The sequence below is a fragment of the Columba livia genome, chromosome 5, assembly GCF_036013475.1.
Source record: "Columba livia isolate bColLiv1 breed racing homer chromosome 5, bColLiv1.pat.W.v2, whole genome shotgun sequence".
Classification (NCBI taxonomy): Eukaryota; Metazoa; Chordata; class Aves; order Columbiformes; family Columbidae; genus Columba; species Columba livia.
In genome coordinates, this window is record NC_088606.1 from 43,078,118 (window position 1) to 43,097,764 (window position 19,647).

Sequence of the window (19,647 nt, forward strand, 5' to 3'; positions counted from 1 at the left end):
TTTTACTAAAACAAAACCAAACCCAAGTCTTTGGCATAGATAGTCTCAAATTCAGTTAAATTCTGAGATTTTAATTCCACTATCAAATTAATGTATATTAATGAAATACAGAAAAAGCAAACATCTGTCATACGTTAATATGCTGTATCCAGCATTTACCCTGTATTTTGTTTTCATGCTGATTTTAATACTGATGTCCTATGTATTGAGCATCTAAGATGTTTTCCACTTGGGGCCTGGCTGCCCCCAATTCTGATTGTGCGGTGGGGGTGCTACGTATCGTGGCTGCTGCGATCCTGCCCTCCGGGGCTGGAATGGCTTACGGAAAACAGAGCGCTCAGGTAAACAAGGTAATTACAATAGTGATATTTTTGTTCATTTTCCTGGTGCAGGGCAGCTTAATAATGGTCATGGGATAGAAAGAAGTCAGATGGCATAATATTTACTCTTTCTCTTTAGGATTATATATTTTTTTCCTACTTTTTAGTGGAATATAGGCTTGCTTTCGTACTCATGCCAAACTGTAGTTGCTGTAATGGTCTTATTTACATCAGTAGTCAGACTAAAGTAGTCAAAAATATTCATGCTTTGGAAAAAGATCCTGGCAACAAGGAGGCAGAATACTAATGGTATTACAAATAACCATGAAGCTGATGGTCTTAGTCACAATACAGCTTTACCAGAGCCGGTGGCAAGACAGCTTTATTCTGGAGAACCACATCCCATAACGAAGGCAGAGACTCAGCGTAATTGTATGTCAGATAAAAGGCATCATAAAAATAAGCCTAATATTCTGCCCACACATAATTATACTCCTCTGACTTTGCTGCATACTGTAGTTTGAAGACTGTGAGACTGTAAATACACATAAGAATATTTTTTTTCAGATTACTCTTACTCTGGCTTGCTCAGTGCCCCAGGCCAGTGCCAGTTCTTCTGTGCGTGATTTGTGTACTGTCTGCTATTCTTGTCCTTAGTGAATAATAATCACAGAAATATCTGGTGATTCTCTAGAGAGAAAGCAAACTTGGCGTTAGTAATTGATAAAAGGACTGTATTTAGCAGTTTATTTTGTGTTGGTGCGGCCCCACCTCAAGAACTGTGTGCAGTTTTGGGCCCCACAATTTAAGAAGAATGTGAAGGTCCCTGAATGTGTTCAGGGGAGGACAACAAAGCTGGTGAAAGGACTGGAAGAAATGTCCTGTGAAGAGTCACTGAGGACTTTGGGTTTGTCTAGTTTGGACAAAAGGAGGCTGAGGGGAGACCTCATTGCTCTCTGCAGCTTCCTGAGGAGAGGACGTGGAGAGGGAGGTGCTGAACTCTTCTCTCTGGGATCCATCCAGTGATTTGACATGTAGGAATGGTTCAAAGCTGCACCAGGGAAGGTTTAGACTGGACATCAGGAAGCACTTTTTTACCGAGAGAGTGGTCAGACACTGGAACAGGCTTCCTAGAGAGGTGGTTGATGCCCCAAACCTGTCAGTGTTTAGAGGCATTTGGACAATGCCCTTAATAACGTGCTTTAGCTTTTGGTCAGCCCTGAACTGGTCGGGTAGTTGGAGCAGATGATCACTGTAAGTCCCTTCCAACTGAAATATTCTCCTCTCCTCAGTGCTAACCATGATAGCTCCAAGAGGGAACCACAGGGGTTACTGAGAGTGTGCTCTGCATGGGGACGCTACTGTTGGGAGACAAACGGAACGGGGACAGGAATTGTGCATCTTTGCTGGAGATAACTTGGATAACTGTGTCAGAGTTTTCTTTGGGATTAATACATAGAACGTTGAAATCAATACAAGTCTTTCAGTCTAATTAAGGAAGGTTGGCATCAGGGCCCCTTTTTTTCAGTTACCAATTTGGAAATGTACCCTTTCCCTTTTAAAGTACATGAAACCCAAAAGAGCTTAAGATTTGTGTGACTTAATCAGTATTTTGTTCATGATGCCGTATGAACTCCACAGATTATCTCCAATGATGATGGCTTCTGCCGACCTATAGGTGAAACTGGTGATCACTGTCAAGATAAGAAGGATCTTTCTCTGTAGTAGTTTCCCTTCCTGGAAATCAGGCTTTCAAGGCTTCAGGGGGAAGAAGGGAAGTGCATGTTCAGTTATTCCTCTTGCTATTTTTTGCTAATGGGTACATTTCTAAGGATATTGTGTATTACAGAAGTCCTCGACAAGACTTTAAGATTTGCTAATTGGGTTGATGTATATGTCCAAAACCAGTTTGTGTTCTTTGTCAGTGATTATGATTTTTTTGTGAACACCATTTTGATACTCAGGATGGCAGCAACTAAATACAATGTTGTTACTATTCAGGAGAAAAGCACAGAGCCTGGATCTTCATTGTTGTTCTTAGCAGTTTTTCTGTGCATTCCTTAATAGTGAGAAAATGCATAGGTGACTATAGTGCAAGAAGAAAAATCAACAAAGCACCACAACACCCAGACCAAAAAGCCCCACAATTCAAGGAGTGGTTATGTACGGGTATTTTAGGATGTGTGTTCATAGCCACCCGTGTGGATGACTGGATTTTAATTACTCAATATAGTTACTTGTGGGACTGAAGCATGGGGCCCTGCTGCTCCGGAGATAGGGTTCCCCACACAGCAGGGCGGGCAGCCAGCAGCCTCCTCCGCAGGTGGGGGGGGCGTGCTGGTACCCCAGCTGCGCTGTGGGGCTCTTCCTTCCCCATTCGACTGCTACGTAAGATCCAGTAGTCTCTGAGCTGGTCTTGCTGTGGCTTTTTTATGTGTCTTTAAAGCGCATTTTTTTCGGAGTTCCAACACCAGATGCATCTTGTGGAAGTTGTGTTTTGAAATAATACCTCTATTTTTTTTTGGTTGCTGGTTGGTTGATGTCTTTTGGGTCCTTACCATGCAGCTTTAATATCCCAATTTGGTGCTCTGGAAGTTAATGAAGTATGTAAGATTCTAAGTCCTCTGCCAAAACAACAACAAGCTGTCGGACACCTCAGAGGCTCTGCCCGTTCCAGGCCGGGCCGTGGGCGCAGTGGAGCGGGAGCCCCGCACCCCCCCGCGCCAGTGGAGCGGCGGGCGCTGCTCGGGCTGATCGCCGGCGGGGAGGCCGCAGAGGGTAAGGAGGGCGGGGGGGAAGCAGCGGCTGGAGCGGACACCCCTGGCCCTCCTCGGCCCCCCGCCGCAGAGGCCGCCGCTCCTTGGTGATGAAGGGCCGCGGGCTCTGCGCCGCTTCCCAGGGGCTGACGGACGAGCCTTCCCGCGGGGCCGCGCCGGGCGCCGCTGCCCCCCCTTCCCGCCCCGGTTATGAAACGGCGGGGGAGGGGCCGGCTGCCGCCCGCCGTCCTCAGCCGCGGTGGGGGAGCGGTGGCCGCGGGAGCGCAGGTGAGAGCGGGCGGCTCTTCCCGCCCAGGCCGCGGGGTAGCCGGGCCTGGGCCGGCACGGGGGCCCGGGGGCCGCGGCGCGGAGGGGCGGCCCCGCGGGGCGGGTGAGGCCCGGAGGCGCACGCTGGGCACTATTCGGGGAAGCTTGCGCGGTGCCTGCCGAGCTGTATTTAAAACGGGCAGATGCCCCTGACAGCCATTCACGAATTATAAATAAGTTCAGCGCCAGCGTGGATGAGCGTGTGCGCGGCTGCTGGCGGAGGATCCCCTGTGGGGAACGTGCCGCGCACGGGGCGGGTGACGCCGCCCGCCGGCGGGCACGAAGGCGGTGGGAGGCCCGCGCCTTGGCCAGGGGGTGGGGGGCGTTTTGGGGGTCACAACGCGAGACACGAGTCGCTGCCTCCCACCGCGGGTCAGAAGAGCAGTTCAGGTGTGGCTGCCAGCTAGGGCGGGAATCCAGTCCCAATATCGAGTGGTGGGTGTGAGGAGAAGTGGCTGTTAAATAGGAGGTGTCTTCTGAGCACGTTTGGTGCAAGATCGGTCAGCCCTGGCCATCGCCATAAAAGCTCTGACCTATTCCTTAGCTGAATCCAAAGTGCTCAGTGTGAGCTACTAGAGAAACAGTAGGGTATTATGTGGTTTCACAGATGTACTTTATGCAGATCTGTGGGGTTTAAGCTTAAAAGTTCAGTAAAAGCACATCTGTCAAAACATATTCTAATGCTTTAGGATACATTCATTTTAATACGTGAACAAAGAAGAATTATTGAACCTGTTCCTCTCTCCAGCAGAGCACAACAAAAAGCTAGTGTCATGCTGATGAAAGAGGGTACAGGTATAATCACTTCTTTCAGACCACTGGGATATGTTTTGTTCCAGTTTTCCTCTCTGTCTTCTAGTTAAAAGTGTGTGACAGTCTTACCTTCCATGCTTTGTTTGCTTTTAGTGGTTAGACAGGATGACTCCAGTGAACCAGCCAAAGGACAAGAAGCACGAGAGGGCACATGAGCATTGTCCGGAAGAGGCAAAATCAGCTGGGAAGAGGAAACTGGAATACGAGCAACTAGGGAATGAGCCACAAGCAAAGAGGTTGTTTGTGAGAAAAACATCCAAACCCCCAGAGAAAATCGGTAACATTTCCTCAGATCCTTACTGTTTCTCCCAACCAGATTTACCGTAAATGACAGGCATCAACTAGTTGAAGAGGGAGGATGCCAAGAAGTGTGTTCAGACATGAGTGTTTAGGTAGGGTTATATATTGAAGTGATACATGTATTGGGGTAGTGCATCCTCCAGTTACCTGTCTAGTGAGTGTGTGTGTGTGTGCATACGCATGTGTTTCATTTTTGAGATTCCATACCCCTTGGTAGAAGCCCTTTCACTGAAGATGCTGTCACAGCTCGTTTGAGGGTGGTTAATTTTTGTGGAGTTCCTGAATTACCAGACATCTGCTTTATTGTAGGACATACCAAACTTGGTAACGCATTGTTTCCTCTCCCATGCAATTCTTAACGCAGTTTCAGCATGTAGTTTGAACTGGCATTTTTACCCAATGCTTTGTATATTCTAACTTTTGCTACAATAAGTAGGAATACTTTCTACTTCAATGTTCAGATTAGACTGAACAGAGTTTTTTAGTTAACACTTCTCGTGTGCAGTTTTTTCCTTTAGTATGTTACTTAAAAAAAAAAAGTCTCTTAAAAGATTTTTGGTATAATGAGAGGTGGTGAAGTTTTGAGATACTGGAAAGGGTAATGCTGTGCATTATCAAGGAAGTTGTGTAGGCTTCAACTACAGTAAGGACTATTTTCATAGAATCACAGAATCATTTAGGTTGAAAAAGACCCTTAAGATCATCGAGTCAAAGTGTTAACCTGCCACTGCCAAGTCCACCTCTAAACCGTGTCCCTAAGCACCATGTCTACATGTCTTTTAAACGCATCCAGGAATGGTGACTGATCCACTTCCCTGAGCAGCCCATTTCAGTGCTTGACAACCCTTGTGGTGAAGAAATTTTTCCTAATATCCAAGCTAAACCTCCCCTGGCACAATTTGATGCTGTTGCCGCTCATTCTGTCACTTGTTGCTTGGGAGAAGAGACCAACACCCTCCATGCTACAACCTCCTTTCAGGTAGTTGCAGACAGAGAGAAGGTCTCCCCTCAGTTAACTTTTCTCAGATAAAACCTATAATTCCTTTGTTTGGAGATCACTGAAGTTACTTCCTTGTGTGGAAATACTGCACGCTTCTTGTACAATTTTGGCTTTAAGGATCCAGAAATGACTTAGGTGTTTTTCAACAGAGATAGAGGAGTTATACAATTTCCATTGTCTGGTATGTAACTCTAAACTTGAAGCAGTTGGCAGTATGAACAGCAGATGTGGAGACAAAATACTCTGAAAGGAGTTCTGTGTTTAACTGCGGATAGTTAAAGCGCCTTCTGTAGTTCATTTGATTTTCATTGTAACTTCATGGCCTGATTTTCAGATTGGGTGAGCATCTGCAATTCCTGTAAGATTCAGAGGGAATTGGCTGTAGCTAATACTTCGGAAAAATGAGGCAAATCATATTTTTCTCTTAAGCCCTTTTTCAAAAGATGGAGACCTTTGTATTTGAGCTTTTCCATTCTGTGTTCCAGTTTTGATTTATATATGGAATAGTGTGGCCAGCAGGACTAGAGAAGTGTTTGTTCCACTGTACTCGGCACTGGTGAGGCTCCACCTTGAATACTGTGTTCAGTTTTGAAGCCCTCATCATAAGAAGGACATTGAAAGACTAGAGAGAGTGCAGAGGAGGGTGATGAAGCTGCTGAGGGGTCTGGAGCACAAGTCTGATGAGGAGTAGCTGAGGGAACTGGGGCTGTTTATCCTGGAGAAAAGGAGGCTGAGGGGAGACCTTATTGCTGTCTACAACTACCTGAAAGGAGGTTGTAGCATGGAGGGGGTTGGTCTCTTCTCCCAAGCAGCACATGAAGGTGAGAGGAAAAGGCCTCATGTTGCGGTAGGGGAGGTTTAGATGGGGTATTAGGAAAAAATTATTCACAGAAAGTGTTGTCAGGCGTTGGAACAGGCTGCCCAGGGAAGTGGTGGAGTCACCATTCCTGGAGGTGTTTAGAAGGCATTTAGACGAGGTTCTTAGGGACATGGTTTAGTGCTAGAGTTGGGTTATGGTTGGACTGGATGATCCTGAGGGTCTCTTCCAATTGAAATCATTCTATGTTTTGGAAAAAGTGTTTTCTTCTCCTGAGCCGTATAGGACGGTTTCAGTTTCTTGCAACTGAAACACTTCTTTAAAGTGTTTCTTCCAGCAGATTCTAAAAAAGGCCTGAAGTTTGTTTCTTATTTAATTATCCTTTATAATAAAACAGAATTTGGAAAAAATACATCTATTTCCATCACACCTGAAGAAGGAACTGTGGATGCTAATTCTTCTGTGGGAAAAAAAAAAAAGAGGAATTAGAATATGAATACTTTTATACGTATTTTAACAGGTGTAACAAGTGTTTGCACTATGTTGGCGTGTGAACAAAGAAGTTTAGTCTCACACCCATGCATTTTGAGGCTCCAGTGTTGCATTAAAGGACGATTTCATTTAGGTTCTAATTGTATATGATGAACCCTATGTTTTGGGTTTGGTGTTTTTTTGTTTTGGTTTGGTTTGGTTTGGTTTGGTTTTGTTTGTTTGTTTTGTTTTGTTTTTTGATAAATACCTTTAAATTAAAATATCATTTTTGTTTCTTAAGAAATGCTTCTTTCCCATTTGACATCTGGATCCCCTGGGGTGTTACAAACCATTGCTGTGGGGATGATTAGATTACAGACACCAGACTGAATAGATCTGTTCTTTATGTAAAAGTCCCTGAAGATAAAAACTTGGAACACGAACAAAATATAGAAGCATGCTGTACTCTCAGCAAAAATCACTCCAAACAGAGAGGTTTTCGGGTGATGAGGCGTCAGCAAGTCTATTATCAAAACCAAAACTCTGAGTGCTGTAGGGAGACTGTACGGGCTACAGCACAAGCACGTGGAAAATTCTGATTCATGACGAGGCATTTCAGGAACTGTACGGGAAGCCACGTTGCTACGCATGTAGAATTTTCAGATGTTAATGTTTCTGCTGGTCACACGTCTGACCTTCCCTTTGCTGTACTCAGGGGCTTACCACCCTCCATGGACTATTTCCAGGTTGTTGGGGCTCTGGATACTTTCATTGTATTTTGGGTATGAACCATTCAAATTGTATACTGTCCAAGAGATGCACCACCTATGGCTTTGCTTTAGTCCTCTCCTGTTCTTTTTTTGATAAATCTTCAGCAAGGAGAGGGAAGGTGTATCAAGAAGCATATGTGAAGCTCTGGCAGCCTATGGGAAGCAGCGGGCTTCATAATTGCAGAGGCTGCTTCACCTTAGAGATACAAGAATCATTTAGAGATTTACCTTGTGGCTCAGGCTTTTCACGGATTTAGCAGCAAATGCACATATAGTCCTCTGTTTTTTATTGAATGAGCGTGACAGGTGTTTGCCCTCAGTACGTTTTACTCTTTTTCTCTGTCAGGTTGGAGTAGAGGTGGGTCTGTGGTGAGAAACAACAAAGTCCTTTTCCATCAGCTGGAGCGACAGCGCAGCATTGTTCATTATGTCTACCAGAACATGCTGGGAGGCTCCATTCGGGCACAGCTCAGGCAGGTAAGAAGTTTCCCCTTCATGACTTGCTGGACATCTCAGCTCTCTACCTAAAAACATCTCCTTCTCTGGAGACATTCAAAACCCGCCTGGACATGTTCCTGTGCGACCTCACCTAGGCGTTCCTGCTCCAGCAGGGGGATTGGACTAGAGGATCTTTTGAGGTCCCTTCCAATCCCTAACATACTGTGATACTGTGATCTTGAACACACCCAGGGAAACTTTAAAGGGGCTTAAAGTTCCTCACACGCAGAGTTTGTGGCTCCAAGTCTGTTGCACCTTTATGTTTCTTAATCCTGTAAAATGCAGGAGCTGAGGTGTCTTGCCCTTTTGGTTGACCTGGTCCCGTCACTCTACATTTTATCCCTCTCTTAATTCTGTTCTTCCTTGAATCATATTTAAACTTACCTGCTCTACTATTTGATTTATTGCACAGTGCTACTTTTGCACACTAATCTGACTGGTTTGTCATACTGTTTTGCATACACTCTTGCTTTGCTAATCATGTCAGGTTTCATTTTGATGTTTCCTCTTCACAGACATATTCCTTCAAGTCCGTAATGTTTTACTGTTTTCAGAGCCATACTCCTTTCATTTGAAAATCGGCTTTTTCTCTAACACCGAGAGATGGGAAGCACCTGGGGTAGCTTTATCTTCCCTATGATTGATCTCTTTCAAGTATCCAAATGATAAAGAAATCACCAAGCTCATCCAAGCAGTGCCTGTTCCTCAACTGAATAACAATACAATCGTGCCATGTTGTCTCATGCACTGTTTCAAGTGTTTAGTTCACTCTTAAGGTGTATAGTTGAGCTGCAGACTGTTTGGATGGAGTGGCATAATATTTTCTCTCTGGGTGATGTGTAGCATTTTGTGATGCTCAGTAAAGACATAGATAGTTGTAAGTGCCTTTTACTGATGTGGAGACACATTCTCCTTCCTTGTTAATGTTAATTATCTTGCCTTTTTAGCTCAGTCCATGAGGCTTAACTCCCTGTACATCATTTCAAGTATGGTATCTCCCAGTTCTCTGCTTTCTGAGTGCTGTGTCTGACATGGATTTGTGTGGCCACAGGCTATTTCCCCTGGGGACAGTATGTTCTTCATTCTACAGAGAGGCTTAGAATTTTGTGTGAATGTATTAACACCGATGGCAATTAGAAATTACTAGCGCTACTCATTCAGAGAACCTCAGCGATTCCTGCAAAAGTCATAATTCTCTTTATTTTCTTAACAGTGTCTGCAGCTGCCATTCCTGCGTTCTCTTGCCTCATACCGCCTCTTTCGAACAGCAAGTCCCTTTGACAGGAGAGTGACATGCCTGGAATGGCATCCAACACACCCCAGTACTGTAGCTGTTGGTTCCAAAGGTGGAGACATTATCCTTTGGGACTATGAAGTACTTACTAAAACCTGCTTCATCAAAGGGGTAAGCCTCTGGGTGCATGGAATGGGTGGGAGGGAAGACTGGAGCACCATAAAATACTGCAGATCAAAACTGGGGTCTGTTGTGAGAAGCACATCAGGGTCTTGGGTTGCAGAGTAGCCAGCTGTGGGGCAGGACTGAGGTGCAACAGCAAGTCTGTTCCTAAGTCCCAGACTGTTCTAGCACTGGGGAGAACTGAGGCGTGTTAAGTTCATAAAGAAGCAGCACTTGCTGTGTGCTCAGTGGAAAAATAATACAGCAGCTAGCAAAAGAGTTATCTTAAAGGGTTGCTAGAAAGGAAGTAGGCAGAGAGGGTCTGTCTGCTTTAGGTCTTTATCTTTCTCTGCTCACCTTTTATTCTGTGCCAAATGAGGAAACATCTTTGAGTGTGGGGAAACTAAGTCCCTTTATTTAAAGTGAGAAACTAAGGTGGAATCAATGATTTCTATAGCTGGCATGTCCCTTGTTGCTGTATTCAGCCATTCCCATTCTGACAGGGACCCAAAGACTGTGACTGCTTTCTGAATTCACATAGGTGTACAATGGGAGGAGGTCTATCCTCCAGAAGTTCCCGAGCCATCTTTCTCTTTTTGTAAATAATGTAGTGCCAGCCAGCCAGGGAGTACATTGTGGGGACTGAAGGAGCTGCAGTTTTGCCCTCCAGGAGGGTAACTGTGTAGACAGCCATCCTCTGGGAAGACACAGTTGTGTCTGCCCTCTTGAAGGGCTGTGGTGTGTTTCACTGTTTCTGTTAAGGACATAGCAGTGAATGCAGACTTACAGAACACACTTTTCTATTTCCCCGTCACTCAGTGGATTTTTCTTTTGTTCATCCCCTTCCTTGTAGATGGGAGCTGGAGGGGCCATCACAGGAATGAAGTTTAACCCTTTTAACCCTAGTCAGCTGTACACTTCGTCAGTTGCCGGCACTACCACCCTGCAGGATTTTAATGGCAATACTGTCCGGGTCTTCACCAGCACCGAGGACTGGGAGTAAGAAATACAGCAATGCTTTGGGCCTCTGTGTCCTGCTGGCAGGAGCGCTACAGAGAGAGAGAGAAAGAGAGAGAGAGAGAGAGATACGTTTGCCTCTAATATGTGAGAGCTGGGCTTCTTCTTCTCCACATACGTGTTGTTTATTCTCTGAATTTCAGGGGTGCTCTCTCTTCCAGAGAGGTTCACTCTCCCTTTTTATTTTTCCCTGAAAGGGGGTGGTGGGTAGAAGAGAGCTTTTTTTCCTGAAGGGGAGGGAGTCTTTGATGATGCTTACTTCCTGTTACACATGGGATCGCGGGGGTGCCAGTGGATTTCCTCAGCTGTCTGTTCTTAAACCTTCCACTCTGTGTCCTGAGCACCTTTTAGTCTTTTCACATGTTAGCAGTGCTGCTCCTTGTCAGATGATTTTTACAGGACAATTTATAGTCCCATTAGTGCTTCTGCACAAACACCACTGACTTCAAGTGGTGTGTGTCATAAGGATCACCCCAGTTCATTCTACCTAACTTTTGATGCTTATGTAAAATACCAAAATTAAGAGTCTGGGCTACTTCAGCAATGAATGGAAAGAGGAGATTAATCACTAGAGGCAACTCTGTCTGCCTGTGCTTACAATCACCCTCTCACACAGTTGCTTTTCTGTGGACTCATGAGGAGGCCTGAGCACTTCAATTAGTTACTTCAGTTCACTTAAACTTTACTTAAAGGTAAGTGAGGGAAGTTGGGTTAGTGTCCTCTTTACTTTTCCCCACCTGATTCTTTCTGGGTGGCAGCTTTCATGGTTGGTTTCTATATGGGCTGTTCCAGCTGCAACCTTGTAATAGGGCAGAAGGTGACCCCAAGTGGTGCTGGGGTGATTAGCCAGCTGAGCAAGGAGAGATCGGCTGGGTCCTGGGACATGAGATCTCGTATCCCAGTGGGATGCCTGTTACAGCAATGATGCCTGGATTGGACAGGGCATGCCATCCTCCCACTGCTGTGAGGACAGGCAGGCTCTGTGGGAGGGCCTTTTTAAATCTTCATTGTCTTCTTGAAATCTGGTATTTACAGTGAGACTTCATTAGCTGCTCTGTGAGCAGCAGATGGAGTGTGCTTGAGTATCAAAAGAGTATGGGGACTCCCAGCTAGCATCCTTCTTTTCTGTCTTTGTGTAGGGTTTCCACATTTTCTCAGTAGGCAGATTGGGTAAAAAAACGTAACAAAAAACCATAACAATGTAACACAACACAGAACATAAGATTCCTGTGCTATGAGGTTAGCAGTAGCATTTCTCCTTGCACCGCTCTCTTCCTGCCTGCTGGTACCTTGAGAAAGACCAGATACAGCATTGGAAACAGCCTGTGGAGAACTGGTGAATGAAGTCTCTTTAAGAAAAGCTTGGTGCAGGGCTGTCATGAGGTTTTATGTGGTTTCTGCATGGAATGGTGCTGATTTTGCTTGTGATCTCCTGAGGCTGGTCTGAGCCAGGTGATTCACTGCAGATTAGTCCTACCCTCTTAGCAGAAGCAGCAATGCTGCTAATTATGTGTGCAGCCCAAAGTGGTGGGGTTGAACTTACAGGCTCAGAATGTATGTGCTCAGATGGGAAAGAGACTTGGAAAAAAGAGCTCTTATGTATGTGCCCTGTCAGCAAGCACTGCACTGTACCTAGGGAAACCAGCAGTGTGTTCCAGGAGATTAATGTTTTATTAAGATTTTTGTCTTCCACTCTAACCTTGATGCATCTTGGCTTTGTGTGTATTCCAGAAAGGGCCAGGAGATTCTCTCGGAGACATGAAGTTCAGTCCTTATGAGGCAGTGAAGCTTTATGTGGCATCAGGGGATGGTACCCTAAGTCTGCAGGACCTTGAGGGCAGAGCTGTGCAGGTGATCTCCCATGCCCCGGACTGTGGCCATGAGCACCATAATGTTTGGTGAGAAGGGAGCACCGCAAGGTTGATTCTCTGTTCCTTGGGGTTAACACTGCGCTGCTGCTTGTGCTGTCTAACATCTTCATTTTTACCAGTGTTAGGAGATTCTTGGTATGAATTGGTCTGTGAGGGAGCTTGGAGACAGGCTCCCGTGCCCAACCCTAGCCCTGCAGGGTGGGTGACAAGCTGGGCAGTCACAGGGCACTTAGGCTTTTACAGCAGCTAAGCGTGCTGTCTGCATCCTCCAGTGTTGCTTTCTGGTGGCACCATCTCCTCTCTTACAGGTGCTGACAGCTTTTCACTTCATAAAGTGTGAGGTGAGAAGAGCAGAATAACTTCCTCCTCTTGATTGCCATCAGTGTTCTGCTTTGGCTGTAGCAGATCAGGTAGCATAGGAAAGCCACAAGACATTCCTGCACAATCTGAATTTCAGGTTATAATTTCAGGTTCAGTTTACCCTTTTGCCCCTCTGGAATCTTCAGGCTCACTGTGATAAATTCCATTACCTTGAATTCTCAAATAATTTATCTTTGTAAGTGAAGCTTTTCCAACAAGTTCCCAAAGGACTCCAACTTTATTCTTGCTTCCCTTACCCTCCCAGCAGAGCTGGAGTTAAGACCTATGCCTTTATCAGATAAGTCTCTATTCAGTTTTGTTTCCTGGAGCATGAAGTTGCACGTGCAACTTCCCAGTCCAAAGCTTTTGTCTTTGCTGCTGCTTCAGTGTTTCGTGGAAAACATCATAATAAAGCCATTTCTTTACATTTGTCAGCGTCACAAGGATATTCTGGTGTTTCCCAAGGTATGTCCATGTGCAGGCACCAAGTGGCTTTTCAGCCTCTTGTTATGTTCCACTGTCCCAGCATGTCACACTTCCATCTAATGAGCACTTCACAAATGACTAGGAAGCTATTGTTCCAGTATTTAAACGGTGACCACAAAGACGACTCCATTTTTACAAGGAGTCACATGGAAAAGATGAGGGCTAGTGGGTACAAGTTACTCCTGGGGAGATTTCAGTTGGACACAAGAGGGAAATTTTTCACAATGAGAACAATCAGCCATTGGAATAATCTCCCCATGAAACTGGTGGGTTCCCCAACACTGGAGACTTTTAAAGATTCAGCTGGACAGGATGGTTTGCCATCTTGTCCAGAGTGTGCTTTTGCCAGGAAAGGTTGGACCAGGTGATCCTTGTGGTCCCTTACAAGCTGGTATTCTATGATTCTGTTTCATACTCAGTCACCAACACATCACCAACACAAAGCTTTGCTGGTAAACTGTCCCCCTTCCTGATACTCAGGCCTACACCATCAGGCAGGAGGCTGCAGTTGCAATCTGTTGCAGTCCCCTTGTTGAACCAGAGCTCCACTTCCTTCACTTCCCTGTGAGAGGCAGCACTGATTTTGTGTCTTTCCCTCCAGTTGCTGGTACTGCAGCGTTGATGTTTCTGCAAGCTGCCGTGCAGTGGTGACAGGTGATAATTTGGGCAATGTGGTCCTGCTCAGCACTTCTGGTGAAAAGGTTTGTATGGCTCCATGCAGCGTCTCCTCAACGGGAATCTTCATGGCTCGTGTGCTTTCCTACCCTACAGGGACCCTGAAAAGAGGAACAAGTATCTTGCAGCTCAGGAGATGAGTCCACCCATTGTCTAGGTGGTGAGAAGTCCTCCACTTCTGGCATTCGTTAGACATTTTCACGTTGTTGGATGTCACGGTAACAATTCCCAAACAGAGGGACTGTGTCGCATGCTACCCCTTCATTAGAGTATTTGGTACTGGCCAGAGTAATTACAGGTAACCTGAAGGTGTGAGCACCCTCTGCCAACAGCTTTCACAATTTCAGAAACTTAGCGCACTGATGGGAATCATTTAGGAGATACTGCTTTGATGCCTACCCTTCCATGGCTTTGGAGCAGTGACACAGCAGGAATTCAGCAGATGCTGGGACAGAAATTGCACTGCTGCCATTAGACACGAGAGGGCAGGCAGAGGCAGCTTGTGACTTCCAGTCTGAACTAGTACAAACCCTTCAGTTAGAGAATAGTTGAAGTGGGCCCTGCTTTCAAGAGCCTGCTGTACTGTCACACTGGAATTACCATTTCTCTTGCCTGTGAGGGTAACATCTGTAAGGGTTTGCTGCCCAGTGAGCTCTAGCCAGAGGCAGCTGGGTACAGTATTGGGCAGAGTCAGGAGTGCTCCAAATGACTTGTGCTTATTCAAGATTAGTTGCTTGCTTTTTTTTTTCTTTTCCTGAAAGAATGTGGCAGCCTTTTCTGAACTTGGGAGATGCCCATTATTGTAGGGAGGATGGGCCAGTTTTGCCCTTTGGATTAGAAGTAATCTTTCAGTTTCAGATATAAATTTATTCATGGCCAGTTTATATCCATTTGTTCTTGTTAATTGAAATATTTCTCCTACCCTCATGTTTCTTTGCTGATAATGTTTCTAGAAGCCAGTTATATCTCCTCTCACCTTTTTTACTAAGATAAGCAAAGCAAGCTCTTTTGGTCTTCTCCCACAAAGAAGGCCCTTATTATTGTTTTGGCAGCGCATTTCTGTACCTGTTGCAGTTTGTTTTAATCTTTCTGCAGGTGGAGGGTAAATGCCGTTAGGGTAAATTAGGTGTATCAGAGTTCTCCTAGAATTAAACAGTTCCCAAGATCATTCTTCTCCTTTCTTGTTTCCAGTGGATAAACTCTTGGTGTATTTTAGAAGTTTTGTTACTCTGTAAATGTGTGACCTCTTTACTCTGCTTCATTAGATTATTTTTTCCATTTCTTTACTCCAGACTGATTCTGTGTAATTTTCTGTTTCCTCTGCTGCAGATTTGGAAGCTGAAATTGCACAGGAAGAAGGTGACTCATGTGGAGTTTAACTCCCGATGTGAGTGGTTGATGGCCACAGCATCTGTAGATCAGACAGTGAAAATCTGGGACCTCAGAAACATCAAAAACAAAATGAATTTTCTTCACGTACTTCCTCATGACAAACCTGTTAATGCAGGTGAGTTAAAGATTTTGTTGCATGGATGTCTGCAGAGAGTCCACTCAGCTCAGCTTTTGTTGTTGTGGCAATGTTAGCTTTCGCTCAGATTTGAGGTTGTTCAGTAGCTAATGTTAAAACAAGGATGGCAGTAGGAACGCGTGGGCAGAGGCAGCCCTCCCCAGGCCTCCAGAAGGGAGGTAAGCAGGCTGAGATGGAGAATGCTGCAGCTTTGAAATCCTAGCTTAGTGATATAAAGAATCGGGTGTGTACATATAATCCTTTGGCCATAAAGACATGTAATCCCTTACCTGTTTTCCCTTATGCTTTGTGTCCCTTAGACATAAACCATTGACCAAGTCTGAGACTAAGCTTGGATTCAGCCACACATGGGCTTCTCTCTGAGGAGGAGCATAGAAAGCCAGGGGGTCCATTCTGAACATCATGACTGGACGGGAGAGCTTCTCTCTACTCTTTCACATTTCCTGTCCCCATAGAAATCACTTTAAAACAGCTCTCGTCAGATTCCGCTTGGCATATTTCCTCCATGCATTAATAGAGTGAACCTTGCCATCGAACTCTGTTAAGTCACACTTTTCTTTAAGTGATCTAAACACTGCTTTGTGGCAAGCAGGACCCTAAATCACTCATGCATGACAAACTGGCATAGTCTTAGACTTGCCATACAAACTGGCACTGTGCCTTGAGAGGCGAATGTGGAAGCATCAGCAGTGGCTGAGATTAGAAAACAGAATTTATTGGGGCAGTTTGTTTGAGCATGAGACTCAAATCTCTGTTTCTTGGGGGCAGTTTTACCAGTTCATGGAGGCCCAAACTGCAGATGTTTGTCTCAGTTTTTCTGCTAACTTTCTATTTGAACGAGCAAGTTCCGTTATTTGCAATGTCTCTTTCTATGATTCTAAAATGAGAATGATTCTTCCTATGTAGCCCAGCACTGTGGGTTTCAGCTTACTGTTGTAAAAGTTTTGAGTTTATTAGAGACATTTAGTCTTGTCTTTTGGGACACATTGAAATATCACACCCCCATTAAAGAAATAGCTGTGGGTTTCCAATCAGAGAAATGTGGCTTTGATGTTTGCTGTCAGTCACAGCATTGTGACCTTTTGTTTGCCTGGTTGTCCCCTTCTCCCAGCTTACTTCAGCCCAACAGATGGTGCCAAGCTCCTAAGCACAGACCAGCGCAGTGAAATCAGGGTTTATTCATCTTCAGACTGGACCAAGCCACAGCATCTGATCCCACACCCACATCGTCAGTTTCAGCACCTCACGCCTATTAAGGTGGGTTAGGCCAGTGCACTTTGAGAGAGGAGTATCATGCCTGGTGCAATCAGCTGGCTGTAAATCAGAAATAGTCTGATTCTGGTCAGGATACTACATTGGTGGGTGGATGTTCATACTGCTGCAGCTCCTAGCAGAGCAGTGCTCTGAGGATACCCATGTTCCTCAGGCTGTGGGTGGGATGCACAAGCTGTTTCTCACAGTACTGGTTGTCTGCTGTGTGTCTGTGTGAGCTCTGTCCCTTTCTCTGAACTCCCTGTCACTCTGCTCTATGACCAGGCAACATGGCATCCTCGCTATGACCTCATTGTAGCAGGTCGCTACCCAGACCCTAAGTTCCCAGGGTACACAGTGAACGAGCTACGAACTGTTGATGTATTTGATGGAAACACTGGGGAGATGGTTTGTCAGCTCCATGATCCAAATGCTTCTGGTATCATTTCGGTGAGTTGAAGCTAGAAGGACCAGTGGCTCTGTACTGAACCGCTGCCAAGGGATGGGGCTGAGAGACTGGAACAGCAGGATTATCCTCTTTACCTGTGACAGACCCGTGCTTTTGTGGGGGTATGGCTGCCAGCTAAAGCTGCTGACTCGAGCAGGGCTGGCCCATGCTCATCTGTGGGTTTTCTGTGATACTCTTTAGGGAACGCTGGGTTTTCCAGATGGTTTGTTGCTGTTATATAAGCCCCAGTGCTCTTATGACTCTGTTATATAAACAGACTCTGACTGTGTTTCCATTTTCAGCTCAATAAATTTAACCCTATGGGAGACACGCTGGCTTCTGGCATGGGTAAGTAAAGAGAACCTGGGGTGCTAAGCATGGCTGGGTTCCAGGCCCAGAAAAGGGCCCGCTTGTTTCTCCAGACTGAAGCAAATTGTGAGTGAAGGTTTCCCAAATCCTACTTGCTATAGCAGTCCCCTGTAATTTCCTACATCTGTAAAAGAGATTGATTGAGACCTCCTTTCCAGTCTTCCACCTTTGCAGTTAGAAAACAGGTTGGTGGTCAGCTCCTGTGAAACATTTCCTGAGAGCGCTAATCCAGAGGAGCGAGCAGCCGCTCTGCAGCAGGGAGCTGCTGCCTTCTGCCGGCCATCTAACCGCAGCGGAAAACCATGTTGGGGGAAGCCTTTTCCTGCCAGGCTGTGCCCTCTCCCATTTCCTAGGTTGCAGAGCTGAGATTATTTGAGTTTTTCGTAGGCTGTTTGGGATTAAGAGAGCTGGTTATAGATTTAGGTCTTAGACCTGTGACAGGTAAGATTAGGAATTAGTTGATAATGTTTCTTAATTAGATCAAACTTCCATGGCTGTGTGGAGATAGCGTCTGCAATAAATACCTTTGTGTCCTCTGTACCTTGGAAATATCTTAGAACAGACAAAGCATTTTGAATTTCTGGCATTTAAGTGACATAGCCTAAGGTATTATATTTGATATAGAGTTTCTGATGCACAATGTTCAATTTTTCCTCTCAGGTTTTAATATTCTGATCTGGAGCCGGGAGGAGATGGTGGCCAAGAAGCAAGAACATCTTTTGAAAACCATGACAGAACAGGGGATTGGAAGCTGGAGTTTGTCCAGACGTGGAGGGCAGAGGCAGGCAAACCCTGGGACAAGCAAACTCAAAGCTAATTTACTGCCTTGGGAGCTGGAGGAGCCGAGAACAAAAAACAATGATTCCAAATCACAGGGAAGGAAGCGAAAAGGGAAGGATCTAGAGAAGTGATTTAGTATGTTGATCCTTTCTGGATCACAGGGTACAAATTCAGTGTTGGCAATGGGCAGTATAAGCCGTGCAGGGCATTAGACTTCTACTTTGTCCTTCCTCCCTGGATCTGATCGTGCTTCCCTGATTCCCTTTGCTTCCCCTTCTAGAAAGTTCTGTCAGTACTCAGTTCCTCCTCCAAGTGGAGTTACCACACATTTTCCGAGGCAGTAGGAAAACTTCTGAGATGTTTTCAGATCCTGCTGAAGTTGCTGCTTCCAGCCTGCCGCATCTGCTTGTCATCACTTGTCAGAGGTTCCCATCTCCTGTAGTCTGCTGTGGAGCAGCTCACAACAGGGTCCCCAGCTTGTTCTAGCCAAACTGAGCTAAGAAACCCTTTGCTAACAAGGTTAATGTCTTGAAAAGGTAGAATGTTCTCTGGGCTGAGGTGAGGGGTAGCTTGGGTAGCTTAAGAAACACCAGCCTCTCCCATATGCAAGCTTCTTTGGAAAATGCACATCTGTCAAGACCTCAGGCTTAGAGAATCTGTGCTTGCAGCTATTTAACTAGACCACGAAGAACATGACGATGCCAGAACTCTTCACCTTGCATGGGATGCAAGGGCAGCATGGAGCTGGCAATCTGGTGATTCTGTAGTTTCCATTTTCAGAGCTCTAGGCTTTTTCTTGCCACTGATTAGGTAATTTTTTTTCACTTGTGCCTATGTGCTTCAGAAGGTTGGATAAAAATGTTGCAAAACAGAAATGAGGAATTTCTTCTAAACACCGCTGCTCAGAGCCAAATCTCAAGACTGCTGTTAAACTGAAAAGTTTTGCTTCTTCTAGTTTGTTTACAAGGCTGCCTGGGACCTTGCTGGTGTCCCAGAGGTTGATGGATGGGATGGGCTCCAGGCCTGCTCAGATTCTCAATGTTCACTTTTATAGTTTTGCAGTATTGATATTAATAAAGTTTTATACTGAAGTGAAATTCTTCTTTGATACAGAGTGTGGCTGCTTTGACCATTCTGCTCAACTGCTTTTGTTTGAGGGAAGAAATTACTGACCTTTCTGTGGGAGAGCTAAGAGATCTAGAACAGCGGTGCAAACACCAGTCGCAGTACTGTGTCTACAGTGGACCCTTCCAAGTTGGGCAGGTTGCATTACGAGCTGTATCTGTGCATGGCTGCTGCAGGCAAAAATAGTTTATCTCAATTCTCACTCTGTTGTAAGTGGGACCGTAGATCAGGGATTTACTTTGGGAGGGGCTATATGGCAGTAAGTTCTG

General features: G+C 45.4%; 1 protein-coding gene across 5 annotated transcripts; it reads left to right on the forward strand.

The window, feature by feature from the left end:
• The first annotated feature begins 405 nt into the window (after positions 1 to 405).
• On the forward strand, positions 406 to 19,350 carry DDB2 (damage specific DNA binding protein 2). Of its 5 annotated transcripts, none has more exons than XM_065065963.1 (11): positions 406 to 3,098; positions 4,310 to 4,493; positions 7,921 to 8,051; positions 9,286 to 9,477; positions 12,217 to 12,383; positions 13,804 to 13,903; positions 15,207 to 15,384; positions 16,517 to 16,662; positions 16,942 to 17,106; positions 17,407 to 17,452; positions 18,134 to 19,350. In XM_065065963.1, the coding sequence occupies exons 2-11, from the start codon at positions 4,322 to 4,324 to the stop codon at positions 18,382 to 18,384; spliced, it is 1,548 nt and encodes a 515-aa protein (XP_064922035.1). In that variant the 5' UTR covers positions 406 to 3,098; positions 4,310 to 4,321; the 3' UTR covers positions 18,385 to 19,350. The 5 variants fall into 5 exon arrangements, with proteins under 5 accessions (XP_064922035.1, XP_064922036.1, XP_064922033.1 ...); XM_065065964.1 differs by lacking the exon at positions 12,217 to 12,383 and adding an exon at positions 10,322 to 10,467 and having other exon boundaries at positions 412 to 3,098; XM_065065961.1 differs by lacking the exon at positions 406 to 3,098 and adding an exon at positions 3,114 to 3,364.
• The last annotated feature ends 297 nt before the right edge of the window (positions 19,351 to 19,647 follow it).

Excerpts from the sequence above, each read along its gene's own strand:
- DDB2 (XM_065065961.1), top strand. The coding sequence starts at position 3,287 with ATGAAACGGCGGGGGAGGGGCCGGCTGCCGCCCGCCGTCCTCAGCCGC. Across the intron at positions 12,384-13,803 it reads CATGAGCACCATAATGTTTG|TTGCTGGTACTGCAGCGTTG; the intron begins GTGAGAAGGGAG and ends CTTTCCCTCCAG. Across the intron at positions 17,453-18,133 it reads CACGCTGGCTTCTGGCATGG|GTTTTAATATTCTGATCTGG; the intron begins GTAAGTAAAGAG and ends TTTTCCTCTCAG.